The sequence below is a fragment of the Gallinula chloropus genome, assembly GCF_964237585.1.
Source record: "Gallinula chloropus genome assembly, chromosome: 5".
In the NCBI taxonomy this organism is placed as follows: Eukaryota; Metazoa; Chordata; class Aves; order Gruiformes; family Rallidae; genus Gallinula; species Gallinula chloropus.
The window spans coordinates 46,522,113-46,539,805 of NC_140090.1; the positions used below are offsets into that span (position 1 = coordinate 46,522,113).

General features: G+C 54.0%; 1 protein-coding gene across 1 annotated transcript in view; it reads right to left on the reverse strand.

Annotated features, from left to right (window-relative positions):
* Positions 1–17,693, reverse strand: part of CDH23 (cadherin related 23) — a gene marked incomplete at its 3' end in the record, with an annotated part of 189,176 nt that overhangs the window by 42,859 nt on the left and 128,624 nt on the right. The window contains exons 16-25 of the mRNA XM_084265242.1: positions 15,892–15,964; positions 15,508–15,624; positions 14,842–14,954; positions 12,848–12,955; positions 11,419–11,608; positions 10,144–10,289; positions 9,615–9,834; positions 8,810–8,962; positions 7,778–7,891; positions 6,388–6,536 (exon numbers count right to left, since the gene is read on the reverse strand). Coding sequence (XP_084121368.1) covers positions 6,388–6,536; positions 7,778–7,891; positions 8,810–8,962; positions 9,615–9,834; positions 10,144–10,289; positions 11,419–11,608; positions 12,848–12,955; positions 14,842–14,954; positions 15,508–15,624; positions 15,892–15,964 — 1,383 coding nt within the window. The remainder of the gene's footprint in view (positions 1–6,387; positions 6,537–7,777; positions 7,892–8,809; positions 8,963–9,614; positions 9,835–10,143; positions 10,290–11,418; positions 11,609–12,847; positions 12,956–14,841; positions 14,955–15,507; positions 15,625–15,891; positions 15,965–17,693) is intronic.

A 17,693-nucleotide genomic window follows, 5' to 3' on the forward strand; every position in this document is an offset into this window, starting at 1 on the left:
CACTAGCCCCTCAGGCTACCCCCGAGGGGCCAGCGAGGCAGGCCAGGGACGTGCCACCATCCCGGCTGCAGAGCTGCTGCCCTCAGCCCTGTGGCCGCCCAGGGAAAGGGCTGCAAATGGGGTGGGGGAGATGCCGAGTTTGGGGTGGGTTTGAAGTCAGGAATCCCTTCTTCCTTCCCCATCGCGTGTCTTTGCCTCTCTGGGTGATGGGAGAGTTTGGGGGGGGAGGGGGAGGGGCGGGGCCGGGACGGCATAGGGGGGAAAGTCCTGTGGCTGCAACACTGCTGCTTAGCAGCAAGGGTACAGCGTCACTTAGAGCCCTTTGCTTTCAGCACCCAACCAGCTGGGTCCTCGAGCTGGGTGTTTGGTACCCTCATGCAAGCAAGGGGAGAGACTTAGTATACTGGGAAAAGCCAGGGAGCTCCAGGAAAGGGTAGCTAAGCAAGATGGGGAGGAGAAGGCAAGCTGCTTTTCATCCAGGCTGTATTACAGGCACAGAAGTGCCTGAAAAACAGCCTGTTCTTTGAGTTTGGGTAAAGGGATGGAGAGCATGTGGAAAAATTCCTGGCAAACTCCTGGGCTGTGCCAGGCCAGGCAGTCTGTCTCCCTTTCTCATTCAGCATCCTTTTCAGAGGCACATTCCTCCTCCCTTTCCACCTTCCTCAGGAGCACTTTGCTCTTTTAGGGATTTCTTTTCTTGCCCTCTGATCTGTGGCTGCCTCATGCCCCAGTGCTGAGTCCCGAGCACTCGTGGGGATGCCTCATGTTAGAGCTGAGCAGCTAGGGATGACCCTTGTGGGGGAGGGGAGGTGGTTTCCAGGCTGGACAAGCCCATTATTAACGCAACTGGACCCCACGACGTGGGGCCTGGTGGGATGGGAATGCTGGGAAGGGGTGATGCTACTCACAGGGATGCAGGCAACATGAGCAACTGGTCCACCGCCACGCTTCAGGAAAGGTGTCAAGCTCCCATCCCATGTGAGAGAAGCCCTTGTCCTGAGATGTGCTGTGGCCAGGGCATGAGGAGTGTTGCTTTTATCAACACCCTGTCCTTTCTGCTGCAAAAACCCCAGGTTTGGTTGCTCTTTGCTGCAATTCTGCTGAAAGGACTGGAGGTGAGGCAGGAGGAATCCCCTTTGTCCACATTAATACATTGAAATGTACTGAAATGTATTGAAACCTACCTCACAGGTAGGTTTTAAACAGATCTTTTTCTGGAAGAATTTAGATATCAGTCAAGGAATAAGCCTGGACCTTCCCCAAACTCACAGCTCTGCCAGCCAAGCTAGTTGTGAGGAGAGGATGGACAGGGAGCAAGAGGAGAAGAGGGTATGACTGGAAAAGCCTGGGAAAACATCAGTGTGATGCCTCCTGATGGGTTTCTAAGGAGTGCTGTCAGCTGGGTTTAAAAGAAAAACCCTAAAGCCACCACTGATGGAGCAAAAAACAGCCAGAAGGAACTGCCCCCTCCCCCCCCCCCCCCCCCCCCGGCTACCAGCTTGTCCCCCAGCTAAACCGCGTGTGGCCAGTCAATGCCAGAGCGAAGGTAGCTGTGGAAGCCTGGATCTGGGTTGCCTTTGGCGTGTGTGGCACACAGCAGCCCTGCCTGCTGCTTTGTGTGGCAGCACAGAAGATCAGCCTGCCCATGGAACAAGGTGGGGGGGGAGGTTGGGGGTCCTCGGGATGCTTGTGGATACCAGAGGATGCTCCTCTCCCAAAGCTGAAAGGGAAGGAGCTGAGGCAGGCAAGGAGAGGCTGCCTGGTAAGAAATGCTTTTGGGGTGAAGAGGATACATCACTCGGAGGAGGGAAGGAGAGCCCCAGGCCCTGAGACTCCTCGTAACACGTGTAGGTGGTGGTAGTGGGGGGTCACCCGAGCTGAGGTGTTCTCCGATGCTGACATGTTTAGCTTTGCGTTTCTCATTTTCTGAGCGCGGAGCTGGCTCTGACCCACAGAAACAGTCACATCTCGCCAGGGCCTCCGAGCTCCAACCAGGCTGATACAGGCTGGTCAGAGCAGATAGAGTTGCCAGTGTCATAGGCTGGTGTGCTCAAGCCCAGGCAAAGTATTCCAGAAACAAATCCCATCTCCCAGGCGCCTCAAACCCGGCACCAAAAACTGTCAGGTGGAAACCTGGCCTTATTCCCTCCATATCTCAGCTCATTCCCTGCAAGGGGAGGAGGAGCATGGATCCTGCTGGAGCCACCCATCCTGTCGGCCATGCGACGGGGTCCTGGCAAACCAGAGCCAGGAGGGAGCTCACCTACCTATGCACACACCCACACAGAGGGTATGGCTGTGGCACAGGCACCCTGGGCTCGAGGGCTCCTTAACTCGAGAGCGCTCGGCTTGCAGCTCTCACAGCGTTCTTCGCTTAAGGTTGTTTCCTCCTGCATAGTTTGGATGGTGAGAGATGCTTATCTTCTGATGCAGCATCTCACTTTCCACCGAGGTCATCTCCGCTGGGGCATCTCATAGTTTCCAATTAGCAATTAAAGGCATCTCGCTGATGTCTTCCTTCCCCTTTTTTGAAGGTTTTACCGGCGAATGGCTGGCTGCTGCCTACACAAACCTGCCTGACTTTGGGGTGCTGACTGCAAGAGCAGAACCCGAGACCCTGGCAGTCCCCACAGCCCTGCTTCTTCCCCCTTAATCTCTTGATTTTATGTTGTCTCAATCCAAATCTGTACTTGCCAGGAGACTGCCCAGACTAACAGCTGCCCTATGGAGATCGGGGAGTTTAGAAGAATGATGGAAAATCAGCGTAGTGAAGCTTTACCTCCAGCGTACAGGCTAGAGCATGAAGGGCCAGGGCAAGCTGTCGTGTTGCAGGGAGCTGGCATGGAAACATTCTTCCCCAGCCCATGTCTCTGAGCTGACTCCAGGGCTAGGAATGGGTGCACCAGAACAAAATGATGGGTGCGAGCTGTGAGGGGGTGGGATCTGACCCAGTGGGAGAAGAAAAGAGCTGTTGCCATGAGGTGTTTGGTAAGAGCTCTCACTGATGCGGCTCTAGGAAGCTGGTTTGCATCACCGCTTGCATCACAGACCTGGCTGAGAAACCTGCAGCATGTCTGAACCTGAAACCAGGTCAGCAAAACGCCTCATCTAGGTGGATTTTCAGCACAGGCAGAGTGAGGGCGTCAGGCTTGGCCCTTGCAAAGGCAACTCAAAGGCCCTGCTATGCCTCACTGCAATGCCACAGCTCGGTGAGGAGGTATCTGGGCAGAGGATCAAGCAATTACCCATTTTCTTTGGGGGTAGAGGGAATAATCAACCCCCTCCTCCCCCAAATGGCAGTCAGTTCAGGAAAGCCACGTTTCTGGGGAATAGAGAAGAACTGAATCCTGGCAGCTTCCTGGGAGTGTTCTGCACTTTCACTAGCATACACATCGCGTCCAGAAAAGCTTCATGTGATGTGTGGGTGTGTTCCCTCCAGGTGTCATCACCAGGGCTGCAGTGCTACATGGTCGCAGTGCTACCTGTGCTAGATGCCTTGGCACTTCAGTCCCGGGCAGTACTCTGCAGATATAAATTCCACCCCTGGGCTTTGCCCACTGGCGACGCAGGCAGACTTCTGTCTTCCTGTGAGACAGAAAACGTGGCTGGGGGGACCTTGGGCATCAAAGCAAGGCAGAACTCTTTCAGGTTGGCCAGAGGGTGGCTGTCTGTCCAGCTTCTAGGTAGTAACCCCCTGTGTTGCTTCTCTGTGTCACCCCACATGCTGCAGGGAAGATGAGTGCAGAGGATGCTGGCAATGGGACATCTCCCACCCCACCTCTCCTTGGGCTTCTGCTATCAACCACTGAGCTGGTCCTGCCTGTTACTGCATCCCCCGAGAAGGCAGACCCGTTACACGTCATCATTCCTCTCGTCTGCATCTTCCTCCTCCTGGCAACCTTCCTCATCTTTGTCACCCTCTGCAAGCCGGTGGCCCTGGACCAGTCCCACTGTGGGTCCCATGAGTGCATGCCCCATCATGCCGTAGATGCCAGTGAGCCCCAGCTGAGGCTCTGGAAGCGTCTGGGCTCCCTTCGATGCTCCATCAACACCTTCAGGAGGAGTCGTCCAGTGTCCCAGAGCCAGCTCACCTGCTCCAGGAGCTCCCCCACCAGTCAGGACTGGGACAGGATGGAATCCACCAAAATGTGACCCTGCTCTGGGGGAGCTAACCGACCCCACTCTGCTATTCTTCCCCAAAATCCCTCCTCAAGCAGCCCCTGGTATCCTGGGCAAGATTTAGCTATTTCGGATTCCCAAATGCTTTCCAGGTTACTGTTTCCTGGCAGGAAAGGTGGAGGCATCCGAACTACGCCCACAGGCAGCTATCACCGAGCAAGTCCAAAAAATATTGCTGCTTCATTTCTTCTGGAAAACATTGCGCAAGCTGCGAGGCACCTGAACAAACAGCTTGGGCGAGAGCACAGCAACCTGGCTGCCTTAAAGAGAAGCATCCTGGGACAAACGTGCTCCACAAAATACAGTCCTCAGCTCAGACAGCCCCCCCAGACGTACTCTGGAGCAGCTGAAGGAAGGCTCATGCCCCCCTTCACCCCGGCCCCCTCTTCCCCCCTTACTCGCCATGCAATGAGCCATGGGTTGCTGCGGTTGATGCTTGGAAGGATGTGTGCTACAGCTGTCTGCTGGAAACTTGCTTCAATAAACGAGCAGCGGGAGCAGGTAAACACGCCTATAAATACATTAAAGAGGACTTTTGAGGCTCGCAGGCGCTGCCAGCTTGGAAAACCACCACGCAAGGCTGAGCTGTTCATTTCTGCTGGGAAAGGGTACAACAGCCAGCAGGTAATCTGAAGTGCTTAAAGGAATCATAGGAAAAAGAAAAACTGGTTTAATTGCGCTAGGACTGCAGCTTGCACTATGTTAAGCCATCAAGTTCCCTGCTTCGGGTGAAGTCTCCGTGCCCAGCTGCGGCAAGCACCAAACCCTGTCTCTCTGGGTTTCACATGATTTCTGACCCTCACAGGGTTCAGCTCCACATGGGACATTCCCACTCTCCTCCCCGGCCAAGCTCAGCCTGGCTTTCAGACCTGCAGCCTGTCAGCCACTCATGTGGCTCCAAATGGGTTAAAAGGAGCAGGAAATCGGCTGATGGCGGAGGATGCAGAGGGTTGGATGGGGGCTGATGAGGGCGGCCTGCAAGGAGGGGATGGGGGAACCTTCAAAGCTGTCTTGTTGCCATGGGGATGTGGGGATCTATTCAAGGTTGGGGGGGGACATTCAGCATGCACAGTTTGCTTGTAAAGTGTAAATTAAAGGCAGGTGATTGCCCATTGAAAGTTCTGGCTGATTTTACTCTGTGGAAAACGAACTCCCAGTAGATAACATCTCTCCTTTGCCACAGACCGCCAAAGGCATCCCCCAGTTTTGGGAATCGTGCTCTAAGAAAAGGGACTTGACTGCCATACTCAGGTTCCCTCCGCTCACAATCTTTCTGTTTGCACAACCAGCTCAGTTTCGGGAGTCTCCTCTCTCCACCTGCGCAGCTCCCCTGCACACCTCCACCCCTGGGTGTGGGGACCGCAGGCAAACACCTGACCCCAGGAGCCAGGCATGGTGCTTCAAGCATCCCGCACACCCTCACATCTGCTGTGCACGCAGCACGATGAGGAGCTGTTTGGGGACCAGGCGCCCGGCAAATCTTTGTTGCAAGAAGCAAAAGGCTTCTTTCTTCTTTGCCGGTGACTCACCCTGCCTTTGAGAGCCAGGGACAAAGCTGACCCTTTCCCTGTGCCGGCAGAGGTATTCAAGGCAGGAGGAGCCTTCCCAGGGCCCTCTGCAAAGAGCCTTTGGTGCCCGCTCCAGAAGAGCCCTGGGTTTGAAGGGGTGCTGGAAGCCCTCGGAGGCCGCGTGAATGCCTGCATTCATTTGGTGCTCACTGAGCCATTCAGCTCTGCCCACCGCTCCCTCAAAGAGGAACACAAATGAAAGCCAAGTCCAAAAGCTTTTCTCCCTCCATTTCGTCCCCTCCCCTCTCAGAGCATCTCTTTGCGTGCACTCTTTTCCCTCCCCCCCTCCAGATCTCTGCTCTCGGTCCCTTCCCTGCTGGGAGGAGGGACACAAAGCAGGGATGCAGCCAGGCAAAGGAGCCTCACCAAACAGGGTTGAGGTTTTTTTCTTTCACCCCTGCAGAATTGGGCCAAATTCCTTATTTTCCCTTTGTGCTCATGGCTTGTGTGAGCAAAGGGAGCTGGGGAGCATGCAAGCAACGATGTATCTTCTGCTGACCTGGGAGTAAAAAACCATGGATTGGGAGAGAAAACATCCTCTCCCTGGGCTTCCTGCAGCTTGCAGCTGCAGTGCCGGGGCCCAGAGAGTGGCAGACCCCCTTCACCCACCCAAGGGGCTTGGTGGAAGAAAGAAACGTGCCTGCACTATGCTGCTGGCAGCCGGGATGTCCTCAGGGACACTGACTTCGTAGCTGCTCTGCAGGAAGATGGGCCGGTTGTCATTGACATCCAGGACAGTCACGTAGACGGTGGCAGTCCCAGTGCGGCGGTTCCCCGTCGGGCCATTGTCTGTATGGAAGAGAAAGGCAGAGGGAGACTTGGTCACAGAATCACAGAGTTGGAAGGGACCTCAAGAGATCGTCAAGTCCAAGCCCCATCGAATCACCTCCATCTCCTCCTTGCAGAGGTGGTGCTCAGCCTTCGCCTGCTGCAAATAACAGAACCAAAATTTCTAAGCCAGTCCAAACCAAATTCCAAACCCCACATCAAAACCATGAGGGAGGGTTTTTTTTTTCTGCCTATCCTGAAGAAAAAGGATAAGCCAAACCACCCCCAAAGCTCTGACCTGGAGCCGCTGCCCTGTGAGGCTGGATACGCAACCAGTCATTCAAGAGGTGTCGTAGGTGAAGAGGGTGATACATGCTGAGGGGGATGCCTGGAGCTCAGGGATTTGGGAGGTGAAGCCAGGCAGAGCTCTAGTGAATTTTTTGTAGACTCAGCTCACAGCCAAAGGGCACTCGGGGTGATGTTTAGTAGATAAGGACATGGCAGCATAGTTCTTGGTTTTGACATGAAGGATGAGGCAGTGGGACCACAGGTTGGATTTGGTTTTCTCCAACATGCCTGATGCAAGCGAGCACTAAACCCACCCAGGTGGGACCTGGTGACTGGGAAAAATGCAGGCAGGCTGGTACGCATCAGAGGAGCAGAACCGTCTCTTTACCACTTGGGATGTGGTCCTGCATGTCCAGCATCCCCACTGCAGACCCCATGGCACCTGCAATGCCGTGCGCCTGAGATTTCTGACCAGGCCACTCGTTTCTCCTATCCAAAAGGACATCCAAGTCTTCTGTAAACAGGCACATCATTATAAAGCTCTGGGGATGATGGCCAAGATGCGTTTGGCATGCAGACCCGTTGCCTGTGCCAGGTGGCTATGCATTAATTGGTGGCCACCGAGCCAAGGGCTAGCGTGGACTGATGCTCTGGTGCTGGCTTTTCTGGGTGGGGGTCTATCTCAGAGAGCACACAGCCTCGTGGGTATGGGGGATCTTGCCTTCCCCAGGAGAAAGGGAAAGCCCGGGGGCTGGAGCAGCCCGAGGGGTGAATTTACTATCTGGCAAAAGCCATGATGGAACTGGGACATGTTAATACACACGAGGTTGGGGAATGCTAACGCCAAACACAGGCTCCGGCTTACAGAGCCCCTCCAAGCTTGCTGTGTCTCTACTGCATTTCCAAGGCAGCTCAGCACATGTGCTACCAGCCCACGTGGCAATGGTCCTGTGGGAACAGCGGAAAACCCTTACCGATGGCCTCCAGGATCAGCGTGTACGACGCCACAGTCTCCCTGTCCAGGCTCACAACTGTCCTGACCACCCCATCCCTGAAGCCGACGCTGAATTTACCATCCTGGTTCCCACCTGCAGACAAGGACAAGAACCAAGGTTACCCACTGCCTGGATGCAGCCCGGGCACGGCGGCAGCTCGGCCGTGGAAATGGCGAGCACTCAGTGCTGGGTTTGAGCAAGGTGAGGGTTTTTTTGATTGGGGGAGAGCTCGTATCTCATCCGAGGCAAAGCTCCTCTGCAGCAAAAGCAGGTGAGATGCAATGGTTGTAGGGAAAAGCCAGATCGTTTCCTGAATGCTTCGGAAGCAAACGGGGCCACTTTGCATGTGGCTTGCGGTACCCGTGGGACAATACACACCCCTTTTTCCTCTTGCGGGGGAGGCCGGAGGGGCTGAGAGGTGAAACGCGGGGCTGCTATTTGGGAGTGAAAAGACTCCCTGGTGACGTGTATATTTTTTGCCCTCTCCCTGAGGGCTAAACTCCACGTGTGCAGATTTTGCAAGTCAAAGTTCAGGCAGGGGGTTCCCCGGCCTCCTGCTGCAGGTGCTGCAGCCGCAGCACAAGGCAGGCACTGCCCGTGCAGCATTGCTGCCCGCCTGCTCCCTGCCCACCCAAAGCCACCTCCATGCTGGGCTAGGAGATGCCCTAAAACTCCAGAGAATCTTCCAGCCCTAAGCACATGTTAAGCGAATGCTGCCTCAATGGCATTAAACCCATCCTCGTGCTTTTCCTGGCTGCACCCCAGCAATGAGAGAGAGCAGGGATGCTCAGGGGAGAACCTTTGCCCCGGGTATGACAATAGTGATGGAGCAGTCAACAAGACAGGGAACCAAGCAGTTTGGCTTAGGGTGATACCAGACAAGGTTTGGGGGTGGGGCGGGGGGGGGCGCTGGAAAAGGCAATGGGGATATGCAGAACAGCCTTGCCAAGGTCTGAGGCAGCCCACAAGCAAAGTCCACCATCTCCCTGCCCCTGTAGAAGGGGTTCATACCTGTTATGAAGTAGCTGAGCTCAGCGTTCAGCCCAATGTCAGCATCTGTGCAGTTGAGCCGGACCACTTTGAAGTCCCGGGCCACATTTTCAGGCAGTGACACGTTGTAGATGGCTGGGAAGAAGGTGGGGTTCTCATCGTTCACATCCAGAACTGAAAGGGAGAGCAGAGCTGAGTACCCCTGCCAAGGATGGCCTTTCCTGTGGATGCCAGACTGACATCCCCTGGGCTCCCCAAACTGCCTGCCTGCAGCTCTCAGCATCCCAGGGAACCCCCACTCTTCCCTGCCATCTGGGTGGTGGGGCTACCTGCAGACCGGCTGTAAGGACTGGCCCCTACTGCTGCAGGCTGTCTTTGCCTCCGATACATACAGCTCTCAGCCCACATAACTGGTGCAGACACTAACTCTGGTCACAGGCTCATTTCCAGCCCTGTTCAGAGGAAAATCTGGGGCTTAGGTATTTCCTGGCATATGACAGAGGGCTCCAGAGTTATGGGACCAGAAACATCTTTTTCCACACCCAGGCCTGAGAAGAATCCAGGGTCAGTTCATTTCTAGATGAAGTTTGTCTCTCAGCACTAGGCTTATGTGAAGCCTGCTCCAGAAGAGTCCTGGGTTTGAAGGGATGCTGGAAGCCCTTGGAGTGCACTGAATTAAAGACAGACCCCAAAATAAGGGCTTCAGCATGTCTCCTACATAAACCATGTCTTCCTCACAAGTGGTATGTCCTTGTCACTCATCCTTTTGGGACCGGAGGGGTTTCTGCGGCTGGGAAGGGCTCAGAAGGAATATCAGCACACCCACCTTTGACAGTGAGGGTGCTGGTGGAGCTCTTGGAGGGCACACCTGCATCGCTGGCCACCACCCGCAGGTAGTACTCAGCGATCCTCTCCCTGTCCAGCACGGAGGTGGAGGTTACCAGCCCACTGGTGCTGTTGATGAGGAAATCCATGCGGGGCATTCCCACCTGCATGCGGTATGTCACATGCCCATTCGGACCCTCATCCAGGTCAATGGCCACTACCTGGCAGAGAAAATGGAGGGAAGGGGTGAGCACAGGGGATTCCAGTCATCTCCTGATGATGAAAACCACAGCACATAAACTCTGAGAGTTTCTTTGCCCCCAGGAGTGCTGGACTGAAACAAAGGGGTATCGGAACAACCCTCAACTTGCATGTGGGGTGGGATGCTGTAACCTCTTCTGCATCGCCCCCAGGTGTATTGTGAGAGGATGAAGAGGATGGAGAGGAGGATGCACTGCCAGCCCGCTTTGCAGGAGTGATGGCGGTGGTAGCTCCCAGAGCAGAGCACAGCGGTGCTGGGGCACGCTCACCTGGAAGACCGAAGAGCCTGCGGGAAGGCCCTCAGCAATCTCAGCAGCAAAGGGCAGGTTTTGGAAAGTGGGGTCGTTGTCATTCAGGTCCAACAGGTTGACGAAAACTGTGGCGCTGCTGGTAGCTCGCAGGGGTGGCCTCCCACCTGCAGAAGACAGGAACAGGGCTTCAAGGTTGACATTTCCAGCCGTTTCCAACCCTTTGGCCCCAAAAGGAGCCCTCCCTGCCAACACAGGCGCTCACGCAGGATGAGGCTGCTCCATCGTGGCATTACCCCTTCTAATTGGACTAATGGCATAGTTTTCTGGCAGGGGAAGACTCTCCCTAGCAGCAGGCACATGAGATGGCCAGCCTCTTTTCTATGGTCTGTGGGGACAGGACAAGGGGCAATGGCCTCAAGTTGGAGCACAGGACGTTCCGCACCAATATGTGGAAGAACTTTTTCACAGTGAGGGCAACAGAGCACTGGGACAGGCTGCCCAGGGGGTTGTGGAGTCTCTCTTCTCTGGAGATATTCAAGACCCATCTGGATGCCTATCTGTGCAATATGAGCTAGGGATCCTGCTTTAGCAGGGGGGGGTTGGACCCGATGATCTCTGGAGGTCACTTCCAACCCCTATGATTCTGCGATTCTGTGAAAGACCAACAGACAGTTACCTGTGCATGCAGCTAAAAGACAAGAGCAACACCAGCCTATCCTTATCCCGGTCCTTCTGGCAGGCCGGATGGTTTAGTGGGCTTAGCACGGCACAGTGGTGATGCAAAAATAGAAAGGGGCAGAGTTAAGGTAGCACGTGCCTGCTGGCTTAGAAAATCATCTTTATCTCTCTCTACCTTTTGGTTTTCCTCCTAAAAAGGTTTCCTCGAGAAGTTACTTCCAGAGAAAAAGGTGTTTTCATGACTCAGTCAGCTGCTTTCCCCCAGCCTGCTCAATTGGAAATACTAAAGACGGATGGAGCCAGGCTGAGAAGCGGGGGAGTTTCTGCCTCCCAGGGGTTCAGGTTTGCAGCAGGGTTTAACCTCCTCTCATCTTTTTAACCCCCAAACCACCTTTGGCACTTATGCTTAAACCAAGGGAAGAAAGGAATTTCATCATAAAGGAAAGATCAGGCTGAGAAAAGTTCAGCTCAGCACGTGAAAACCCAGAGGGGAAGGGGAAGGGGAGGAAGAGGAAGGCAGTGCTTGCACAACCTGAGCCCTGGCGATTTCTAGCTACAGCATGACAAGACCAACCACCGTGGCACAGAAGACTGGAATGGGGAAGTGGGGCTTACAGTCAGTGACTGACACCACAATCCTCCGCATGAGCTGAGCCTCCTGGGCGTTGGGGTTCTCCCGGTCAAGCAGGACCCCCGTGGTGCGGATCTTGCCTGTGGTGCTGTTGAGACTGTAGAACTTGTTGGGGGGTCGGATGCTGTACACCACCGTGCCGTTTTCCCCCAGGTCTGGGTCAACAGCCACCACCTGCCACAGAGAAAACAGTAAAAGCTTAACACAGGGGGACGGGAATTAACTCCCATGGTGGATCCCCATGTAGAGTCACCAGTGTCTAATAAAGAGGCTGAGCTCCCATGACAGCTTTTCCTGTACCAGCAGCAGCAAGAAGTTCTCCTTCCTTTAAATGACTCTATATTTTCATGACAGCAGTAGGGATTTTGTACCCTCGAGACCTCTACTGTGGTGTTAAATCTCACTGCAATTTGCCTGGCAGGTAATGGCATGGCAAGAGAGGCGCAAGCACGCGGCAGTCAAACGGGCTTTTCTCTTACTCTTTTTAAAGAAAACCAGCTAGAAAACAAGTGCCCTCCAGAAAGACAAAATGAATGGGACAGGGAAGCGCACCAAGGAACTTGTGCTGCTGCATCGGGAACACTGGAAATAATTCTCCAGCAAGTTCTCCTCCATGCCAGGCATTTTTGTGCTTTATTGTTCTCCCCAGGACATTTTTAATTACAGGGGACATTTACATTAAAAAAAACAACCCCAAACCCAACAACCCACCCAACTTCATTAGGCTCGTAACATCCCTGGCTCCCGCTGCTTGTCTCGCAGCTGAATTTACATCCTATCGGTGACACAATAATTATTTTCCTGGCAACTAATTGGGATGTCAAAGGCAGGATGACTTCAAGCAGTGAGGCTGGTGCCACGCGGAAGAGAGAAAACCACAGTGACTCTGGCAATGCCAGACCTTTCATTCACTCCCCCCCAACTCCCTTTTTCTTTTGCAGCCTTCCCTCGTTCTACGATTTTGTGGACTCTCTTTGCTTTTCCCTCGTTTAGTTTCTGTTCCGTGCCTGTCATTTCTCTCCTGGCGTGATGGAGTATATAAGCCTCCCTCTCTCCTTCTCTTTTATTTCACCAGAGGGACTTGAAAGGCTGTAAATCAATGTCTTTCAGAGAGGTCCTTGAAGGAGGTCGCAGGGGAAGGAAAGAAAAGGAGAATTTGGCTAAAACCCACACAATTTGGGGAGGGAGAAAAAAATAAATCCTAGCAGAAGAGAGGAGAAACACCTGGCATGGGCAGAGGCAAGGCTCAGGAGTAACCTTTGAAATGGAGCTCTGTGAGATGGTGCTTGGCTGGAGATGATACAGGTTAGGAGGTGATAAACTCCCCACTCCAGCCAAGCAGCTGAGAACCTCACTGGGTGAAAGAGAAAAGGCTTTCACAGCCCAACACCCGCCGCCTTCCCTCCTACGTACTGTGGTGACGTCCGAGTTCGGAGGGGTCATCTCCACCAGGTTGATGAAGTATGGCTCATCCTTCCACGTGGGGTAGTTGTCATTGATGTCCAGCAGTGTGATGTTCACCTGTGAGAGAACGGATGGCCCATGTTGCATGTACCAAACCGCCAGTGCCAGATCCTGGAGCAGGGCGATGTGTCTCCTCAGATGCATGGAACCACTGGGAACGCAACACACATTCACCCTCCGGAAGGATAACCCACAGAAGAACAATGTCCTCCATCTTCACAGCCAACCTGTGGCATATCTGACCTGGGTTTGGCTTGGGTGGATTTATTACCTTGCAGTTAAAGCAACCACAGGCACACAAGGAGGGATGCAAATGGGTCGCAGCAGTGGGAGAGCATGGAAGGAAAGGAAGGAAAAAAACCAAGTGACTGGTTAAAAGCGAGAAAAATAGAAGGAATAAATGAGAAACCAGGAGAGGGTATGGGAACGGGGGTGGGAGGTGCAAAGACAAGAGCGCATGGGAGAGGCCAGTGCTCTGAAGTGTTACCTATCTTCCCTTTCAGCGTGAGAAATGACACCTAAGTGACAGTAGCATGCCTGTGGAATGCATCCTGATGTCTGGGAGTCTTTCACCTCACCAGATCACCCCTTTCAGTCCCACTTGTGAGTCTATAGAAGTGCCTGAGGTGAAGAGCTGTAGTTCAAGGGAAATGGGGGGGCAAGAGGGAGCCCCAGGTACTCATCAACCCCACACAGGGTGTCTCAGAGGAGCTTCTCTTGGGGTCTTTCTCCTCTGTCCCCAAGTAACTGAGCTGCTGGTGCCACCCCGTGGTAGAAGAGGCAAATCTGGACACCACGGTCTCCAAGGACATGCCCCTGCACAATTGGTCCCTAGGGAAGGTTGGTGACCCACCTCTACTCCGAGGCACCCCAGGTGATTGTCCATCACCGGAGGACCTTGCAAAGTCCCTGAGCAGAGCCTCATTCCCAGACCTAAAATGATTATAAGGGATAACTTCGAGCCCTGGGTGTGTATCCTTGCTAATGACAGTGGACAAACTTAACCACCCATCTGCTTCTCACCAAGTTTTCATATTCTTTAACTTTTTAGGAGTGCATCCTCCCCCAGCTGCAATCTGTATTGCACAATCCTTGTTCTGACTAACGATAAAGCTATTAGGAGAAGCTCATCTTATCTGGAGCCCCAGAGGGGAACCCAGCAGCATCTGACAGGCCATGCCACTGCCTGGCCGAGGCTGCCACGTACCTCCCAGGCACAGGGACCTTCCAGTTTGCCACATTTGATCGCACACATCCCGACGTGGTGACAATTATTGTAGAGATCTCCTCAGCACAACCGTAATACTTCTCAGCATCACACAGACACTTCTCTGTCCTACGCATGGGATATCTCTCCTGTAATGCCACTGACTCCCTGGTATTTCCAGAGACTCTTACAAACCCCTCTGCAAACAACGAGTCTCCCTGACATCTGTGAGGGGCAAAGCAAAGTGGTAGGATTTAATCTGCAGCACAACAATCTGCACCTCCACCAGAATCAGGCATCTCAAACTGGTTGGAAACCCTTGATCCAGGCAGCATGTGAATGGTAGTCATCAGGAACGATTAAGCGTGCCTGCAGGCTCTCCAGCTAAGCGTTTTCTCCAGAGGCATGAACAAAGGGAGCCATGCTGAGGGTGGAATAGGTACCCATCACCGCCTGCCTTTGCATGGAGAGCTGGACAAGGAAAGCGCTGGAAGGTCAAGTGGCTCCCGGGTGAATGGCGAGCCGGGAAAGGGAGCCTGACTTTGAGGTCTGTGCAGCCCAGGCATGCCTTCTGCAACGGCTGCGAGCAGCGGCAGGGGCTGCTCGGAGGGCAGATGTCACCACGTGCTCTTTACCCATCCACACAGCCAACGTCAAACGCTGGGAACTGAAGCATCAGTGTCTGGGACGGCACTGGTGGCTCAAGGGGGTACGAATCGTTCCTTCACACACTCACCATAGCAATGCCCGTCTTCTGATGGTGGCCCACACCACCGTCCACCGCCCGGACAATGAGGATGTATTCAGATTTAGCTTCCCGGTCCAGCAAAGACGTCGTCGTGATTTCTCCTGCAGCCAGAGGAGATGAGTGGGGTTAGGGATGGTGTATGGCAAGTAGGGGCACCCATGAACAAAAAAAAAGGGACACTCAAAACTAGAGAGAAGGCTCATCACAAATGGGCCAACCCTTCTTCTGACTCAAATAGATGGACCTTGGAAGGGTCAAGCTTGTTGGCAAGCAAGCATCACGCTGGGTCTCCCCATGGAAACCTGTTTAACAGCTGCCTGTCTTCCCTCTTGCTCCTTCTGCCCAGAACAAACCAAAAAACCAATGCCAGCAAGGGAAGGTGGGCAGCAGCTTCTTAGTTAATATAAGCCCTTGCAACCAAAGCCTTTTCTGGGGTGTTATTCCCAGCAGGAGCTGAGCTTCCACCCCAATGTCCCCTGCCAAAGCTCTCATGGTGACTGGGTGCAGGTGGGCAAAAATTTGGTCAATCCCTTAAATCATGCTTCTCCTTAACAGGAGAGAAAGGAAGGATGGGGGAAGGAGAGTATGAAAAAGGAAAAACAATGGGGAGAAGGAGCTGGAATAAAAAGAGGGAGAGCATGTGTGGAGGCTCACCTGAGCGAGCGTTGATCCGAAAATGTGAGGAGCCCTCCAGGGAATAGATGATGGACTCTTGCCCGTACTCCCTGGAGCGGTCCATGTCCGTGGCATTGAGAAACAACACCGTGGCTCCTTTGGGGGAGGCAGAAATTGCGCTGGGATGAAGCAGCCCAGAATGTCTCTCCCCAGCTGCCCTGTCCCTGCAGGTCACCTGGGCAAGGGGTCCACTCACCTCCATGCACAGTGGGGCCAAACACCCAGATCCCACAGCTATGAAATTCTGCCAGGTCTCTGGCTTTTGTCTCCCCAAAAAACCCCATCACCCACCCTGTTCCAGCTGCCAGACCCCCACAGGGCCCTTCTGCTAGCCAGGAGAAGGAGCAGGGCTGTGATCCATACCTGCCATGATGTCCTCCATGATGGTTATAACATAGGAGGGCTTGCTGAACGTTGGGGGGTTGTCGTTTTCATCCTGAAGCAAAGAGAAGGTCGAGAGGCTGGTTGGAAAAAAGGCAAAGCAGTCAAATAGCCGCAGAAACCTGGTACAGGGAGGGATGCTCCTGGCCATCTGCATCTCAAGGTGTGACCAGCTTGAGGGATCAGCGCGGGGAAGATGGCCTTAGGGGTAAGGAACCAGGGGTCTGAGAGCACTGTTCTGTTGCAGAGGCAGCTGGGGTTAAGGGAAGTCTGTTGTCACTTTGCTGAGCCACACAGCGGTGACAGTTCTGAGTACTGCACCACCCACCATCCTGGGCAGCGCACAACTGGTCTGACCTGCCATCTGCAGCCAAGCATCCTCTGAACTGCACCTCCATCCACCGCAGCCCCTGGGAGACCTGGACACCACACGAAACACAGGAGCATCATGCCCAGACCTGCTCCTTCCTCCCTCTTCGAGTAGCCAGCCATGAGGCCCCCAAGCAGGCTGGACTGGCCAAGAGAGCTGCTGAGCTTCAGCTGACATCCCTCAGAACAGATTTCAGACCAGTTTAAAGCTCCCCCAGGGGAAGGGGGGGGTGTGGGTTAAATGCTGTTTCAACAATGGTAAGAACCTGCCGCAAACGAAGCAAACCCAACCAACTGCCTGCAGAGGGGAGGATGGAGCTACCAGGACGTTAAAACACTGTTATGGACTTTACCACCTCCCTGGGTGAAATTTTCTACCTGGAGGCTTCTGATGGACCTGCAGGCTCAGCTGGTCCTGCTGCCACTGGACTTGATATCCGAGGCAATTTCACGTGCCAACGATGCCCATCGTACTGCAATTAAATTGCCATCCTCTGCTCTTGTTGCTGGAAGCAGGTGGGCTTTAATCAGCCTTTGCATCACTCAGCCTTCGCCGCATCTCCTCTGAGGATAATGAGGAAATTGCCTGCTGTCTGGGGTGCTCTCTACATGTCCCTCCTCCTCAAGCTGGGTTGGGGTCATCGCCCCAGTGCAAACCCAGGAGATCCGGGCAGGTTAAAGGCAAAGGAGACGGAGAAGTTGAACAAGTATCCACATGCCACCTGCAGCTGGACCTGGCTGAGCTGTGCTGCAGTCCAGGCTGAGTGGACACACGCCAGGGCAGCCGCCGTGCCATTTTGTTCACTGTCCTGAGTTCATCAGGCCATGCTCACCACTGCCATGGCCCGGTGAGCCGGCTCCCGAGGAGGCAGTGCCTCATTCCTGGCTGCTTCTCCATCTGTCCGGTGCTGGCACACACCTGCCCGCAGCACGCTGCATGGATTTTCTACTTGGGAAGGACATTTCCCACTCCAGCAGCGCCAGCTCCAAAGCTCCTTGCCATGGCAATGTCGGACAGGACCCAGTACGCTTCCTTCACTCCCACAGGACAGAGCATCCAGCTAAAAACCAGCTCCCCACACTCCCCTCATCCTTACACCCTTGGACAACCACTGGATCGTGTTCAGGGATGCTGACTATCGCAGACGCTCATGCTAAGCACACAACACCCTTTCCTCCAGACTTACACACGGTGTAAGTGGCTGGCTCACCGCCTTGAACAGGGTGGCAGCGGCAGGGAGCAAGGCAGAAACTTATTAGCGGTGATATTTCCCTGGATCCCGGCGTGGCGTGTGCTATTAGTTCTGATTCGACAGCTCCCTCTACAACGGTGTATTGTCCCCTAATGGGAAATCTACGGGGCGAGTTTGACTTCTTTATTAAAAACCAACAACCAAAGGATGAAGAGGAAAAAA